General features: G+C 35.5%; 2 protein-coding genes across 3 annotated transcripts in view; both read right to left on the reverse strand.

Moving 5' to 3' along the window:
• The window catches only part of LOC109831794 (anaphase-promoting complex subunit 7), a 19,946-nt gene extending 19,259 nt beyond the window's left edge, over nt 1-687 (reverse strand). Inside the window, exon 1 of the mRNA XM_020399229.1 lies at nt 518-687. Coding sequence (XP_020254818.1) covers nt 518-586 — 69 coding nt within the window. The 5' untranslated portion in view covers nt 587-687. The remainder of the gene's footprint in view (nt 1-517) is intronic.
• LOC109831795 (probable serine/threonine-protein phosphatase 2A regulatory subunit B'' subunit TON2) lies at nt 4,749-16,203 on the reverse strand. Of its 2 annotated transcripts, none has more exons than XM_020399230.1 (12): nt 16,086-16,203; nt 14,255-14,346; nt 13,906-13,968; nt 13,564-13,662; nt 12,593-12,751; nt 10,630-10,701; nt 10,370-10,502; nt 10,185-10,249; nt 9,754-9,829; nt 8,973-9,074; nt 7,465-7,657; nt 4,749-5,233 (listed from the first exon to the last, which is right to left on the reverse strand). In XM_020399230.1, exons 1-12 carry the CDS (start codon nt 16,153-16,155, stop codon nt 4,996-4,998), a joined length of 1,362 nt encoding a protein of 453 aa, XP_020254819.1. In that variant the 5' UTR covers nt 16,156-16,203; the 3' UTR covers nt 4,749-4,995. The 2 variants fall into 2 exon arrangements, with proteins under 2 accessions (XP_020254819.1, XP_020254820.1); XM_020399231.1 differs by having other exon boundaries at nt 14,230-14,346; nt 16,086-16,193.

Here is a 16,811-nt window from a genome sequence, read left to right on the forward strand (position 1 = left end):
GACCTTCAATTTCTTGTGAAATGATGAACAATTTTCGGATGCGATCGACAATTTTAAATATGATTTTAAACGAGAGTACATATAATTGTTATGTAATATTGAATTTTGCATCCAAGATAATTTTGTAGAAATTAGGAAAGGGGTTAAACTGTAGCAATTAGAACCTTCGAGGGATTTTCAGTCAATCATGCAAACCTTTGGGAGATTTCAGTAATTCACCCTTTAATCTAATCATCCTTACATGTTACGCAACCAAAAAGACAGAGACTCTAAACATAGCACTTCATATTCTCTTCCCATTTCTATTATCATCGAATCTTCCCATCAGCAACAAATCCAAAATGCAAGCTTTCTCGTTATACGCTCATCTATATACAATTTAAGCAAAACCCAGAAAAAAAATTCTAACTGTCACCGACATTAATCCATGGAATAAGCAACTTCGAGTGAAGCCCTAAACCTGAGAGCGGAGAAAGAGAGTAAAGAACGAAGTTTTAGGGCGCGAGTAGTTAGTTACCAGGAGCTGAGCGGAATCGAAGAGGCCGTTGTCGATCAGAAGGCTCATCTGATCCTTTGGAACCTCCATTGAATTTGAAGAGACTACAGAGAGAGAGAGAGAGAGAGAGAGTTTTTAGAGAAAGAAGCCCTCCAAAATTTTATTTTCAAAAAATTTTGATGCAAGAAAGGGGGAGAGAATATTTATGTAGCCATTGCTGGTCACTGATCAGAGCTTATGCTGCGATTCCAGAGCACCGATTCGTTCATGGGCCTAGTTGGGTGGAAAAGGCCCAATGTATTGGGCTTGGGTTGGAGTTTGGGTGGAGTAGTTTTTAGTACAGTCAATTGCATGAATGATTCTGTAATTAAAAAAAAATTATATGAATAATTAGGACCAGTTTTTGAAATTGACTCACTTCAATATTTATTCACAGAAGTTGATTTACTTGCGGTTTTATTTATTAAAAATCGACCTGGTTTCTGTCATGTCTACTTTGGCGGCTGAAACTAGATTGATTTTTTTAAAAAAATTACATGTTACTAATCAGATGGGGTTGCAGGTTGCCAACCACATTTAATTAGTATACTATAGTTCAAAATAGTCGTGGTTGACAAGAAGGCAACCAATAGCTATTTTGAACTTAGTTAAAAAATAGACATGTTTGACAACCGTAGCTGTTTTAAACTTAACTAGATTTACTCATTGAACCTGGTTGCCAACTCTGGCTAGCTAGAAGATGTCATTTTCTAAAAATCAACCCAGTTTTCAGCCTGTGCTGCATATGTTGATGAACAAATATTAGAATGAGCCTATTTCAAAAAAAAATCTGGTTTGGTCATTATGAAAGCTAAGGATAAAATACTGAAAAGAAGTGATGCATAAAAGTGGGCAAATGAATAATTAATTATAGAGAAGATGATGAGTAGCACGGCTAATTACCTTGTGAATTGTAATGAGTGTTAGTTATTACAGTTGCATAGCCAGCATTCATGGGGCAATAGGGTGGATAACTAACAGTGGGAGCATAGGATTTCATCTCAAGAACAGCCAACATTAAGGGCAATATCAAAGCAATATTAAAATCGGGTCTCAAGAACAAGATAATCTAATGTTATTATAAAATTGGGTTGCTATGTTAAAACATTTCTTCCGAAAATGCCCTCCCACACATCCATCCATACATACATGAAACACTCAAATACTAGTTTTTTATAACCTCATCATTGACTACACGTCCATCCATTCATACATACATGTCATACATACATGATGACACATTTTATAATTAATTTTTCATAACCTCCATATTTGACCATCAAATTTTTATTTAACCACCCACTCATAACATTCATTCACTAACTCTTTACACTAAATATAACTTTATTCACACTAATGATGAAAAACATTACAACTAATCATCTCCCACCAAATCACTAATAATAACAATAAAATTTTATTAAAATCACCAACCAAAATTCCATTCATAACAAAAATTTAGATGGGGAAGAAAGAAGCCAAACCTACACATCTCACACCAACAAGAATCAAATCCATTTCTCTCACGAATGGAACTTGATGCTTGAGAGTATATCAACTTGCCCTTCCAAACCTATATAAGCATGTTCACTAACCCCATCCAGGCTCTCAAAGACGCTATCGATCACGTCAATTTCATAACTACTAATGTATTTCTTAGAAGCAAACTAAGCATGTCAATTAGGGGTGTTAACGGAGCGGATACGGCTCGGATATGGCACTTACCATATCCATATCCGCTTACCCATCTCGGATACGGATACGGATACGGATATACGTCGGTAAGAAAATTTTATATCCATATCCGTCAAAATCGGTTACGGTTACGGATATAGATGCGGATATATAAACGGATATGCATGCGGATACAAAAAGGATATGAGAAAACTAGATAGTATTCAGAAAAATATAGTCATGTGATACAAAAAGAGTTCGTTAATATGTTCATTATGATTGAAAAGCTAAGATTAGACATATTGATCATCAAAATTAACCATAAATCCATAATCTAAGAATCGAAACCATCGTAAGAGTATTACCAATATGTATTCGGATTTTTTCGGATATGGATATTTCACTACAAAACCATATCCGCAACCATATCCTATCGGTAATAGATTTGAGTAACCATATTCGTATCCTAACGGATACGGTTACGGATATTTCCTCGGATACGGATACGGTTTGGCACCCCTAATGTCAATGCATGTGATTTTTTTTAATTATGTTTAACCTTATTTTGGTTTGTATCTATAAAATAAGAATGAGGGTGAGCTTTGGCGCAACGGTAAGGTTGTTGCTTTGTGACATGGAGGTCATGGGTTCAAATCCTGAAAATAGCATCTTCACATGCGTGGGTAAGGCTGCATACATCCTCAGACCTCACAATGGTGGGAGCCTCGTACACTGGGCTACCCTTTTATCTATAAAATAAGAATATGAATATACTTATCATGCATTACCAAATATGAATGCATTATATATGCATGATTACATTACCAAATATGAATGCATTATATATGAATGATTAGTTCACTCATTCTGGTTTTGACTATTATTTTGAGAAATTTTATTATTTCCTCTTCAAATATGAATGCAAATATAAATGTCCATGCATCCTTGGTTTATATATTGTACTCAGTATAGATTGTACTCAGTATAGACGCTCCCAAGAAGTGTCACTTCCAGGTTTCAAACTCTGGCCAAGAGCCAAGAGCTTACTTAGGGGCCAGCTCGTCTATCAGTGGGCCATCAACTACCGTTAAGTAGTTCAAACTAAGAAAAAAAAAGGAATACAATTGGCAAAGGAGAAAGAACGAATATGTGTTTATGAAGAAATTTAATAGAAGAAAAATTTTAGCGTTGGTAAACCCTTCAAATTTGCATATCACTTATACTATAAGCTCAAGTTTAGTTCATCAAGTGTATCTCATCCTCTCATTATTTAATATTTGGCTTTTTAAATATATATATCATCCAAAAGTAGCATTTTACTTTAAATTGCTTAAAGTTATCACACTTTGTATCATTTTTATAAATAAAAAGTTAATAGATTTCTAAAACTCATGCCAAAGAAAATCCCTAACATGACTAAATGACCAAATACTAAACAAATCACTAAGCATTCTTCCCATCCAAAATCGGTTAAACTTGAAATTTGAATTTTTTTTTTTTAATTTGTAGAAACGTTATATATTTTAAATGTATTGTGATCCTTTAGTTTTACAAAAATCATGGAACGCCTTCCTTTTTCCTTCTTGAATACTTTGGATGACACGTTTGAGTCAAAAAAGACGACAAGTATGAGAACATGCAACGCACGTAAACTATACTAGTTTCATTAAATGTGTTTGCTCACACTTTCCTCTATGTGGCGCTGCAACTGAGCTACTTTATTAGCAATGAGTATTAGCTACTTTATTAGCGTAGTGCAGTGTGCCTTTTTGAGAAAAATACGCATTTAGCGCTCATAACGACACCACTAACAACCATAACTACTGCGTCTTTGGCGCACGTGGGAATCAAAGTGTGGGGGAGCGACGCGGCTTTGTGTGTGCTATAGATAGATTTCATAATTACCTTAAAGCATTGGTGGTTTTACACAAAAATGCCATCATTATTTTTATCAAAAAATTCAAAAGATTTTCTCTAAACTACCATGACTAATTTACATTAGTGTCTATTGACATGTGATATGTAGGTAACATATTTTGATATTTGAACAGACAACAACATACTTTACACAAATTCATGATAATATATTATAATATTTGACAGATTTAATTTTATGCTATTTTTCTCCCTTAGAAGTAGCTGATCATGGTTTTGTGCACAACTTACAAAAAGTCTCTAGTAGGTCTGTGTAATCTGTCCTCAAAAATTCTGTATCTAATATTGAATTTGAGCCTTGTCTTCCTTTCTTAATTGGACTTCGATAAACTTGAGAAGAAAAATTAGGAGATACATATACCACCACAATAGAGCAAGACAAGTTGAAGCTGGAGATGATAATGAGCACCATCAGCAGCCAAAAACTCACTCAAATCTATTGGTGGACATAACAAGAGACAAAAAAAAAAATACAGGCTATATTAGGGATCACAGATAGAAATAGTAAATTCCTGAAGCTAACTATTTGAGCTAATCACAAACCAAGGCAGCAGTAGCTTAGAACCCGAAAAAAAAAATTCAATGGTACACTCCTTTCTTCTGATTCCGCAAAAAGATAACAACAAGATATTACTCAGCATCAACAGAGAATTTAAACGGTACACATAATTTTGATTACAATGGCAGTAGAGTATTAGCCACTTTTCGCAGATTAGGCAAAGCGGAAGAATAACATACAACAAAGGAGAAACAAACACAAACCGCGAATATAAACAAATTTTTTAACACGTCTCCGTCTGCGTTACGTTTTCTAATGTTATAACACAACAGTAAGTAAAATCACAAGGCAATCACTCTTCTTCAGGTTCCTCCTCCTCCTGTAATAGATTTTCTCTATTGTCGTGGGCCCAGAATCCACGCACGTCGATTAGCATACTGGCAACAGTGCCGCCCTGCTTGCAGGCTAGAAGGTCAGCTAGGGTTATCTTGAGAGGGTCAACTGGTTTGACCATATCCCAGATTTCATCCCTCACGTCTTCAATGCACAGCTCATAATTTCCTCCCTCAATCCATTTCTGGTGTACATCCCTGAAGCACCAGAAGAAAAATTAGCCTGCACGTTGGGGTGAGATTTGTTACCATATAAAACTACAACCCTCGGCCCTCATTTCTGGTATAGTGGCAATGTACTTTGACATGGTACCTGAGCAAGCCAACTTCAACTCCCATCAGTCACAAACTCAAAGCGGACTAAAACCAATAATACCACACGAGTCTAGGTTTCGATCCATAAAAAGGTTGCTCAACCAGTGGAGCATGCTTAGAGTATAAAATTATAACCCTCAACCCGAAGAAGTTTCGGTGTAGTGGCACGGTTCTTTGACAAGATTATTTACTAAATAGGACATTTTGCAACGTTACGCTAAAGATTAATGAACTGTTTGTTTGAGAGGAAATAAAGCTACAAAAGCTTTATATTTCCAATGTTTGGCTAGCAGCATGGTAATTTGGAATGCTAAGTGATTTTAGAATTTGCAGTAGAAAAAATCTGCAGCAAATGTTGCAGCCAATTTAGTTGAGGTGAGATTATTCACTCAATCGACCATTATGTAACATTATGCTAAAGAATAAGAGGACACATGCTTCTAATGTAGCATAAGAAACTAATACTAGACTATGATACAAAAAAAATGGAGTTATCTTTAGAAAAGCTAAGGAAATTCCTAGGTACTTCCACTATATGAGAGACACAGCAGCAGGGAAGAAAGATCTAGAAGAAGGCATACACCTTCTGTCCTGCATCGCCTTCATCGAGTTCTACAATGATAAGGTAAAAGTTTTTGTCATTTATCTTAAAGACTAAAATATAAATCTTGATCATCCTCTTCATACTATCTGACCATCATCTAATCATTCAGTTCCATCAATTGGTAGCATACAATTTCACAGCAAGTAAGGAACTACAGACTGCCTAAACTGTCAATAATAAAGACTAAAATAACAACATTGATCATCCTCTTCATACTATCTGAACAACATCTAATGATTCAGTTCCATCAATTGGTAGCATACATTTCACAGCAAGTACGGAACTACAGACAGCCTAAATTGTCGATAATTCCTTAGAATATTACCCAATACATATGCACTCTAATTCACAATTTTGTGAAGAAAGTTTTAATTCTACACGATAAATATGTTGAACTTTTGAAAAGTTAAATGTTTACAAAGTTCTAAACAGCTGAAGAAATGTAATGTCTTGTAATTTGAGACTTGCAGAACTTCCTCACAGTACTACAAGCAGGAAATTACAAACTTTATGTTGGAAGACTGTATCGGGGTAACAACTAGACTCTTGTATGCCCCCCTTCTTTTCTTCCAGAAGCTAAAGCACAATGTCACAGTCAAACATAAAAAACAACACGTGCATCGAATAAGCAAGTAAACAAAGTAAACATTAATGTAGAAAACAGCCAGAAAACATTCTGTCTTGCATTCTCTTTTATCACTTCGCTGCTGTCATTTTTTTACTAAAAATTAAACTGAGCCTGACCTAGTTTGATGTCTCTATAATCTTTGGCATACGGAACATAAGATACTCTAAAATGATACCTTTTTTTCTAAAAAGTACTTAAATGTTTTAGAATCATTTTATATTCTATCATTTTAAAACATTTTCATTAAAAAACACAAACTTCAACATGGCACCTAGGCCCTAGTTAGTAAGCACCCATGCACTGATGTTTCTATTAAGAATCTAGGCCAGAGTTGTCCAGTCACACACTCCCACCTACAATGGGCCAAGGGCAACTGCACTGGCTCTTCCAAAACTGGGTAACACAAAATTGTAATGGTACAACAGACTATAATCATGATTAATTGCAGCAAGTAGCAGGGCAATGTCTCCTTATCTGAACTTATTACAAAGGACTGGAAGAATATGATTCTAATCCCTTGGCAATTTGATAGAATTAAATGATGCATCAATGCAACAAAATCTGCTGATGCATATCAGCAGCTGGATATCTAGTTTAAATAACCACAAACAAAGTCAGCCTAAAACTCGAATGAATTCCCTCTCCATTTACCACATAAACATGGTTAACAATAACCCCGTCCCACCAGCTAAAATACAGAAAGTATGTTTCATTTTCTATAATATACATGTTTGACCTCATACACCAGTGTTGTGTTACCCATATGCAAAGATTTCAATTGCTTTTTCATAAAATCTAAAATGGCTTGTGCATGACTTTCTAATTCAGCAAATCATAGGAATAAGAATCTGTCACTAGTCAGTTGTAAGCAACAAAACCCACCTGAAAAGGGTATGAATATCAGCTGTTGTAAGGAAACCCCTTCCATGAAGATCAAGACATCGAAATAAGTAGGTCAATCCTTCAGGGGTGTCTTTGTTCTCCAGAGCCAACACAAAGTCGAGAAAGCTTTCAAAATCCATCTCCCGACTATTTCCTCCTCCAGTTTTACTACGCCGTACGTGCTCATCAAATGCTGTAACCAGAATCGGAGCAAAGAAACAAGCTAACATTAAAAACACACAACATAGTTTAACAAATGTAAATGGCATCATCAAAGTATTTATACACACTCTTGTTTATGCAAAGAAATGTGCATAAATTCACGCATGAAAGTGACCTAATGCATATATAGCTCGGGGAATTCTTAGCATGCCCAAATTATTCTCCAACTTGCAGGAAACTTAGGAGCTCTGAAGCACGGATTCGCCCCCGGAGGCCACGAATCCGTGTCCAACTCGAATCGGACACGGATTCGTCACGACACGTGCACAACACGTGTCGGACACGGTCAAAACCGTGTCCGACACGAGTCAACGGTCAAATTAAGCTCGGACACAGTCAAAGGAGCTCGGACACGACTCGGATTCGCCGAAGGCCGATTCATTTGGATTGTGAGTTGCGGGTTTGGTTGTTAAAATCCAACCTGAACCGTTCGATTAAAAAACCCATCCTTATTTCTCAAATCTCCCGTTCGATTCGATCATCAACTGACTCAAACGAAAGAAAAAAAGAAAAAACTCTAACCCTAACCCTAATCCTCTCTCTCAATCTCTCAGCTCACTCCCGTTCGATTCGATCACCTCCGCTATTCTGACCCGATCCCGCTGACCGTTCCGCTGTTCCGACCTGATCCCGCCGACTGCTCCGCTGTTCCGACCCGTTCTCGCCGACCGACTCCTCCTTCCTCCGACTCATCAAGTCCACCCTCCATTCCTCCTCCACGTCCAGCACAATCACCACTACTGTCATCATCATCTTCTCCGGTTTTTGAGTTCGAGCAGCAGCCCAACGTCATCGTCATATTATTATCATAAATCTAATGGAGAAAGTTACAAATAATATATTTTAGATTGTTATTTTGTGATAGATTCATATTTTAGATTGTTAGTTGAATTTTATAAAATTTTCTATATATAATAATAATTTTAAAAAAAATCCTTGTCGCATCCCCGTATCCTATTTTTTGGATTTTGTCGTATCCCGTATTCGTGTCCGTGTCGTATCTTTGTCTGTTAAATGTCAAATATCAATATCTTAGATTTAACTAGAAAAGAAACGAATTACATTACGATTACTAAGGTATCGGAAAGACTAATGTAATCTAGCGCAATATCAATGTTAAATGTATGAGAATGGGTAATATAACTTCATTACAAGTGTCAACAGCTAGAACATCATAATTTTTGAAAAATGCAGCCCCAACCAATGACATGATTGAGCAAACATGAACATGATAATGGATGGGTAACAATAGTCGGTAAGCTAGGAGAACTTTATCAGATACTAACCCCTCTCGATGAATATTTCTGTCAGCGTCCCATCTGCATATTCCTTCAGCTCTTGCTTGCTTAAGGTCCCATTCATATCCTTATCCAATGCAAGAAACATATCTGTAAAATAAGAGCAATGAGCATGCAGGCCACTCGTAAAACCATCGGGTGAATTCACATGTTGAGTACAAAAAAGTATGATAAGCTAATATACATAAGGTAATACGAACTTATTCCCAATGCAAAACAATAAAAATTGAAATGCACAATCTTTATAAAAATATGAGATAGCTAATATATTGAGTCTACAGGTCAACATATATGTTGCTCTGTATGTAATTCAGATCCATGTCAAAAATCTAATATTATTCTATCAATCAAGCGGGAATGCCATACGAGCATGCAATGTAAATGCTTTTTTACCAGGTAAACTTATTCGCACTCATTTGTGAAACAGGATAATCTGAAATTTCTCCCATCAACTACAGCATATAGCAACATATAAAAGACAAGCTAGCAAAACGTACGCATTACACAAGATGTGCTTTGAACACGTACAAGGAAAATATTTACATAAAAGAAAGTTCAAATATCTAAGTATCAGTTCCTCCTCAAAAAAAAAGTCAGACACACAGCTTAGAGAATAGATATTTACCAAAAGGTACAATATATTATTAAAGACATGCACAAAATACACGTGATCACATGAAATACACCTGATCGCATGAAGAATATTTAGCATGTTCATGGAAGATCAACAGCAAGTATCAAACAAAAATCTGAAAGCATGGGCATGTACCGCATATTCGCTGGGCAGAAGTCAAAGAAAACCAATTTTCCGCCTGCTCTGTATCTGTAACTTCTTCCTCACTTTCCTGACAGCAAATATCTAAACGAATTAGTACAGGACCATAACTTCTCAGAGATTCTATGACAAAAACTTCCAAGTATTTCCCTCTAAATACAATCAATGTATGTGTCTGCATGTTAAGTATCATAGATGCAGATTTATTCGAAGGAAAGGTACATGTCTATACAACACTGATTGTATGAGGTTGTAATTGTTTAATCCAATTATAACTCAAACTAATACAGTTGCACACTGCCAAATAAAACTTCAAGGATGAGGAAAATACTTACACCAACTTATATCACTAGCATCTTGCAAGAACTTAAAAAGTACAGAAAATAAAAATCCGGGAAGCCATTAAAATATTGAAGAAATAGTACCTGATGCAGTTCCATAAGCTCCTGGAGGCAGTTGCTCAGCAGAACCTTTTTTATGCATGCTTTCCCTATGTGTGATTGACGACAACTTGTCTTTAGTGAAAGATTACATGAGTAAATTTCTTGAAGAGAAAAATGATGAAATCTCTAAACTAAAACTTTCAACCGGGGTTTAGATGAGATTTTACCTCTCCTGTGAGGATCACAGAAGAAAAAGAACTTATGTGCAGCTATCCGACAGTACATATTAATAAAGGCTGCAGGCATATCACGGAGTTGCGCAAGATTCGGAATGAGGCCTCTAATATAGGCTTCCATTTCCTGCAAAAGGAGGGATTCATAAATAGCAAAGTCATACCTGAATATACTCAAACATAAAATAAGATGTAAATATCTCAGACATCAAATTAATTGTGAGCATCTATAACGCAGGCAAAAGGGTTCATACATGAGGCTGAAGGAAGCCATCAGAATCCTCATCAAGTTCACTCATATCGATTCTAGCTTGTGTAAGTGATACCTGGAACAGGACCAACGTCAATGCTCAATTACTCACATTAAGATACCAGTTTCAAATATTTTCAAATGTAAAAGCATATGACAATACAGAAAAATGAAGTACAACGAATTCATTAAATCAACATGTCAAATTAAAACCACCCAGCAAGAGTAGTCAGGGCTGATCCGCAGAGGATCACAAGGAATTGCCAAAATTGACATCATAAGAAATCACTTTTCTGGAGAATGTAAGAAACAAAAGACAATCTGTAAATCAATCCTAACATAAAACCAAGAACCAACTTTTCAGCATGGATTTCAACAGGGACATCTAGGACCCCGTCAAAAAAGTTGAGGTGCCCAAGACACATGGGGACAACCGCATCTGACACTTATAATCTTGTATTATCATTTACCTTAAAATTATGTAACGAAGTGTTTGTTCCGCGCTTTTCGACAAAAGCTAATTAGTTTCCACTAAGATTAAATTATTTCATATATGAATAACTTGACTAGATATATCTATTTGAGTGAAGAATACACATATTCAGGCAAAATGTACATAATAGTTGTGTTCTCGTTTTGGACAATTGTCACATCTGAAATACCATGTATGTCGGAGCACGGCACTCATGACTGTGTCTTGTGTCTACTAATCATAGGTTTCATAAACATCTCCACCAACTGGATCATTAACATCTATGATTTCTTTCCCTGTTCCTGTAGTAAGTTGCACTCTTTTGCTGTAAAAATGCAGAAATACATTTTCTTACTGGAACTTCTAATGTTTTAATATCTAGTAGTAGCTGGAATTAGGAGAAGGGTTCATGAATGGATATTATCAGACTAATTGGACCTCATAATCTTCAGAGTATATTAGTTGCCATCATGAATTTTAAATTTCTAACAATATATTACAAAACAAAAGTTTAAAACATTTCGGAAGTCTATTATTTTATCCAAAGAATGCAGTGCATTCAATATTCTTGTGAAAATTTGGATAAAATCAAAATCATATAAGTAATACTTCAATATTAGAGTGACCAACTACCAAAGCATTGCAAAAACATAAAAATACCAAAAATATCATACTATCATCAGTATTAATTGGATTCACAAAGCCCACAAAAATTGATGAGCAACATTTTATATGATTATGTTTACGTTTAATCTCAGGTTAGTAATTTGATCCTAGGTGACTTATTTAGTGATAACATTTAGAAATTTTAGGTGTCATGATCACTAACTGTAAAAGCTAATTTTTGCACTGTAATAAAAAAGCCTTTTGCCCTATAATAAAAAGCCAACCAAAATAGAGCCTAAAGGAGACAAATCCCATTTATTTCGTAGTGCTAGGAACCTTTACATACTTATATTATTTAGAGAACAAGCATGTGGAAAAATAGGACAGCTTGTATATTAGTTGCCATCATGATTCACGAATTTTAAATTTCTAAACAATATATTGCAAAACAAAAGTCTAAAACATTTTGGAAGTTCATTATTTTATCCAAAGAATGCATCCAATATTCTTCTGAAAATTTGGGTAAAACAAAATCTTATAACTTCATCAATATTAAAGTGTCCAACTATAAAAGCATTGCAGAAACGTAAAAATACAAAAAATATGATGCTATCATCAGCATTAATTGGACTCACAAAGCCCACATAAATTGATGAGCAACATTTTATATGATTATGTTTACATTTGATTTCATGTTAGTAACTTGATCCTAGGTATTTCACTTCTTTCCAGTAGCGATAGCATATAGCAATTTTAGGTGTCATGCTCACTAACTGTAAAGGCTACCTTTTGTACTATAATAAACAGCCTTTTAAACTCATAGTTTAAAGTTATTTTACTTTTATTCAATAAAAGGTAAAAGGAATAAGAAAAAGAAGAGGGAACTCACCGTTCTCATCACATAGAGATAGAACGGTAAAATAGCTATTCTTCCTGATTCATCTTTCTCAAACTTCATAAAATTTGAAGGACTGAAAAAACGTCGACATTTTGGACCAATTTGCTCTGTGCAGACAGATGCAATGTGACAAAAATCTTCGTAGTTCATCTGTAACAATAGAAGACAGGATGCAATATAAATAATCTTAAAGATATAATTCTAATTTCGAAGCTACAGAAGAACAAAAATTAGCAGAAGAAGCACATCAATAGACTTTGTAGTTTTAGAAATCCAATGAACTAGGCTTCCGCTCAGGATGATAAGCTAGATTTACGTTGGGTTTTGGGTTTGGCTTTGAGCAAACATTATCAAGGTTACTGTCATTGCAAAAGTTCATCCAGGTTATCACTAGTCATCATCATCATCATTGTCTCACAGGGCGAAATTAAGACAGCTATTAAAACTCAATAGTAGAGTGATAAATCGCAATATGAAGCAAATTTTACGACCAAACTTCAAATAGAATCAAACTTATATGAGTTTATATCTTACTATAAGAAAGGAAACTTGGAGAGATAACAACATTAACAAATGTCAGTTGTGCCAGAAAATTTCCTGGTTACACAATGTCTAAGGCTACACACATAGCTGCCTCCTCCAGCTAATAGACTCGTCAACTTTGAGAGAAATATATTATATGTACCAGTTGCACTGATGAAAGTAATAGGTCACAACTAGCAACAACTTTCACGTGCTTGGATTTGACTGTGAAAAAAGGGTTGTAAGAAGAGAAGCCTTCGGTCAATTTAATCTAATAATCCTGCTCAATCCTTATATATGATAAATGGGGACTGCCAAGGTTAAAAGGGAGAATAAAACATGATGACTTCATATTTGCCAGTTTGTGGACCTCTCCCCACGAATAATAACATGGATCACATGCCAAATGTCGATTAAATTTAAAACAGATGCATATGTACCTTCTCAGCACCAGTTGCGTCATCAATGACACAATTCTCCCTCAAGCAAACCCACATGGAATCTAGATCATCAGCATTCAATAGAAGTTCTGATTGCTTCTGCAATGATACAATAAAAGATCAATTAAACAGCTCAAATGTGAGACAAAGATAGCAACCAGTAACCAAGTAATCAAAAGAATCAAAATGAAAAATACAGGAAATCAAAGTCGGTGCCACATTCTATCAAACATATCAAGAATTTTGTGTTAACAAAAATATAGATGTCGGAATACTAACAAAGTATAAAAATGAATAGTTCTCCAAGAACAAGATAGACTTGACATATCTCTAACTTAATACCTTGAGGAACCTGTACTTTGCCAACCTTTGCACCCTGTGACTGATTGACCCCTCTTCAGGCTTCTGTTTAGGAAAATACAAAACAGACGAAAATGATATAAACATTCTACGCTTCCAGACAAGGGAAAAAATGCATCAAACAAAGAGTTAGAAAAATAAGCTAAATTCAAATATGTTAAATTATGTTGCAGGTCTTTCTTGTAAAACAAAAAACTCTCTGACTATCTAGACATGATGTCATGCTTGCCATCCATGATATTACATATAACATAGATATGTGAACATTAGAAAGTTTGTTGAAGAAACATAGACAGAGCAAACCACCCAAGAAATCAACTCTGCTGCATGCCTTTTTGTAGAAGGTTGGGATTGAGCCCCCTTCAGCATTCTTTTGTTGTCGCTCTTTGAAAATATCAAGCAAAATCCTTTTTGTTTCAAGCTCTGAAATAGAAAATGTATTGTTTCAGACCAAATCAATGGGAATATAATCAATTTATTGCAAATAATTACCGGAAAGAAGATTATGTAATATAAGATGCAACAGATACTAACTTTCCAAAAAAAAGAAGATACATAAACAACAACAAAAAAAGAGCACTTGTAGCTATTTGTAATCTCAACCAGACTACCTATGGTTAAATTCTTTATAATTAGGTATAAAAGTACAAACAATCGAAACCAAGAAGGACCAGCATGACAAATCTTGCAAACACTTCATCGCAGCTTTTCTTAGTTAGTACAGTTACAGTGATTATACTGATGAAATTTGGGCATGGAAGCCACAGGAAATGAGGATCTACCACAAGACATGTAGACGACAAAACTAGACATGAACATAAAAATTTCCACATAAGTCCCCTCTTACCTCCTGCATAAAGATAAAGCATAATGCCTTGTCTTAAGACTGGTTATTGGGATGGACTTTCTGTTTTGTTGAAGACAACATGCTAACTGCTCAGGATTAATTTTGTTTTCCTTTTTATTTTGAAATCAGCAAGTGTTTCTATTTTGTCATACTTCTCGCATATGTTTTTATGTGCAGTCATGTATATATATCCTCCTTTCATGATGTCAAGTCTGTGTTGCATACTATCCATGTAAGTCACTGCAAGTGCTGCCAAACTATGCCTAGAGCCGAGGTAGAGGTAGTTAAGCTCAAACGTGACAAAGTGCTGCATCATCAACCCGAATAAGCTCTTATAATTCCTTTCTCATGCTTCCATCTATAAGCTCTTCACCCAGTACTCTCTTATCTCCTGTGTATATTTATGAAGTTACAAACAAAGTTCTCCTGCCTTCTTGTTACTTGGAGCACTAGACATTGTGTATTCTGCTAAATTCAGTAAGATTACGGAAGTTGTCAGACCATGATTTTTAAAAAATTTGAACGGTATTCCAAATACTTAGTTTATCCACGTTTTCTAAAGGCCCAATTGGTGTCATCAGTTTTGTAAATATCTGTATACAGTGTTCATATTCCTTCATAATATTCGAGTATATGAGGCCTGCAAAGTATCTTGGTGCCTCAAATGGCCAAGTGAATGTCTATACTTGTATTGATTCTTCATGGCCCTTTTTTGGGTGAATTGCATATTAACCCTCTCATCTAAATCTTGATCTCATTTATACCTTCAGTAGCCCTTATTACCCCTCAGTTCATTTATCAGAAACTATCACCCCTGGATTGAGATATTGAGAAAGAAAGCACATGGTGATAAGTGCTAATAAAATTATAAAGGGCTTTTCTCATGTTGGACCCTAACGTCGACATTACTTTATATCTGACCCGCATATCTTCATATTTCTAAGATTCACCAACATGTTCATATTCTCCTGAATGTGGTAGTTATTTAAAACAGCTAAACAGATTTTGAGTGAAAATTACAAGTAAGGGGGTGGCATTTAGAACAACTTAACGGAACACCATGAAATTTGGGGGCTTAGCATAAAAAAATGTTACCCCATACAGTGAGAAACCCATTAGGGATTGGGATCTGAGGTCTATGAAGTAAATGGTTCAGGTCAATCATCAATGTCTTCGTCTTTTTCATTTGGCTTTGAAAGCTTGGATTTTGGTCGATCAAATATTAGCGTGCAGCGAACGAAAGTATGGCATCAGGCGCGAAACGAATCAGAAGTGCAAATTTCCAAAAAAATAGAGGAGGAAAGTGGGTACTGACCCATTAGGGTTTCGGATCCAAGGCCATTGCCGGATCCGATGAACCTGCGGAGGTTCCGAACCCAAGGCATCGACGACGCCGACGGGATCTTCTTCTGGGCGCCATCCTAGGACCCCGCCGCCGGACATCGTCCTCGCTTACGCTGCGCCCTCGGCGACGTTAGATCTGAGATCGAAGGATTATCGCATTAGAGAGAGAGAAGCTAGGGTTTTGGGGGCGAGTTGGTGAGAGGAGAGAGATCGGATGAAGGCAAAATGGGGTAACCTTTGAACGTGAATATTTTCGAATATTTCTCAATAATGCTTACATGCTAACCCAAAAAAAAAATTCAAAGAAAAGGAAACTTATTTCTAAGAAAAATAGTTTTTGGCATTGTTTGATTGGCTTAAAAAAAGAAAGAAATCAAAAAACGAAAAATGAAATGATGTTAATTGTCATCTTATTATTATTCAATGATGTGAATTGTTTTTTAATAAAGGTTGTTGGTTGGCGAAAAAATAAGGAAATAGATTATAAGAAACATATTTCCTGTAATAGGTTCTTTTCTTTTGTTTGATTCATTCTTAAAAATAATAAAATAAATGAGATGAGATGAGACACTTTTAGGGGCTGTTTGGTTCGTTTCTTTGATATAGAGAAATACAATTCCATGTAAAGAAACACAAGTTTTGAGTTTTCTAAACTTTTCAAGAAATAGATTGTTTTGCTTTGGTTCGCACATAAAAA

Source organism: Asparagus officinalis, chromosome 2 (genome assembly GCF_001876935.1).
Source record: "Asparagus officinalis chromosome 2, Aspof.V1, whole genome shotgun sequence".
In the NCBI taxonomy this organism is placed as follows: domain Eukaryota; kingdom Viridiplantae; phylum Streptophyta; class Magnoliopsida; order Asparagales; family Asparagaceae; genus Asparagus; species Asparagus officinalis.

What these genes read in the sequence shown, in the direction of transcription:
- LOC109831795 (XM_020399230.1), bottom strand. Translation starts at nt 16,155, where the DNA reads ATGCCTTGGGTTCGGAACCTCCGCAGGTTCATCGGATCCGGCAATGGC. An exon ending in CTGTGATCCTCACAGGAGAG is followed by an intron (nt 10,250 to 10,369) that starts GTAAAATCTCAT and finishes AATCACACATAG; the next exon opens with GGAAAGCATGCATAAAAAAG. An exon ending in AGAAATATTCATCGAGAGGG is followed by an intron (nt 7,658 to 8,972) that starts GTTAGTATCTGA and finishes TTCTGGTTACAG; the next exon opens with CATTTGATGAGCACGTACGG.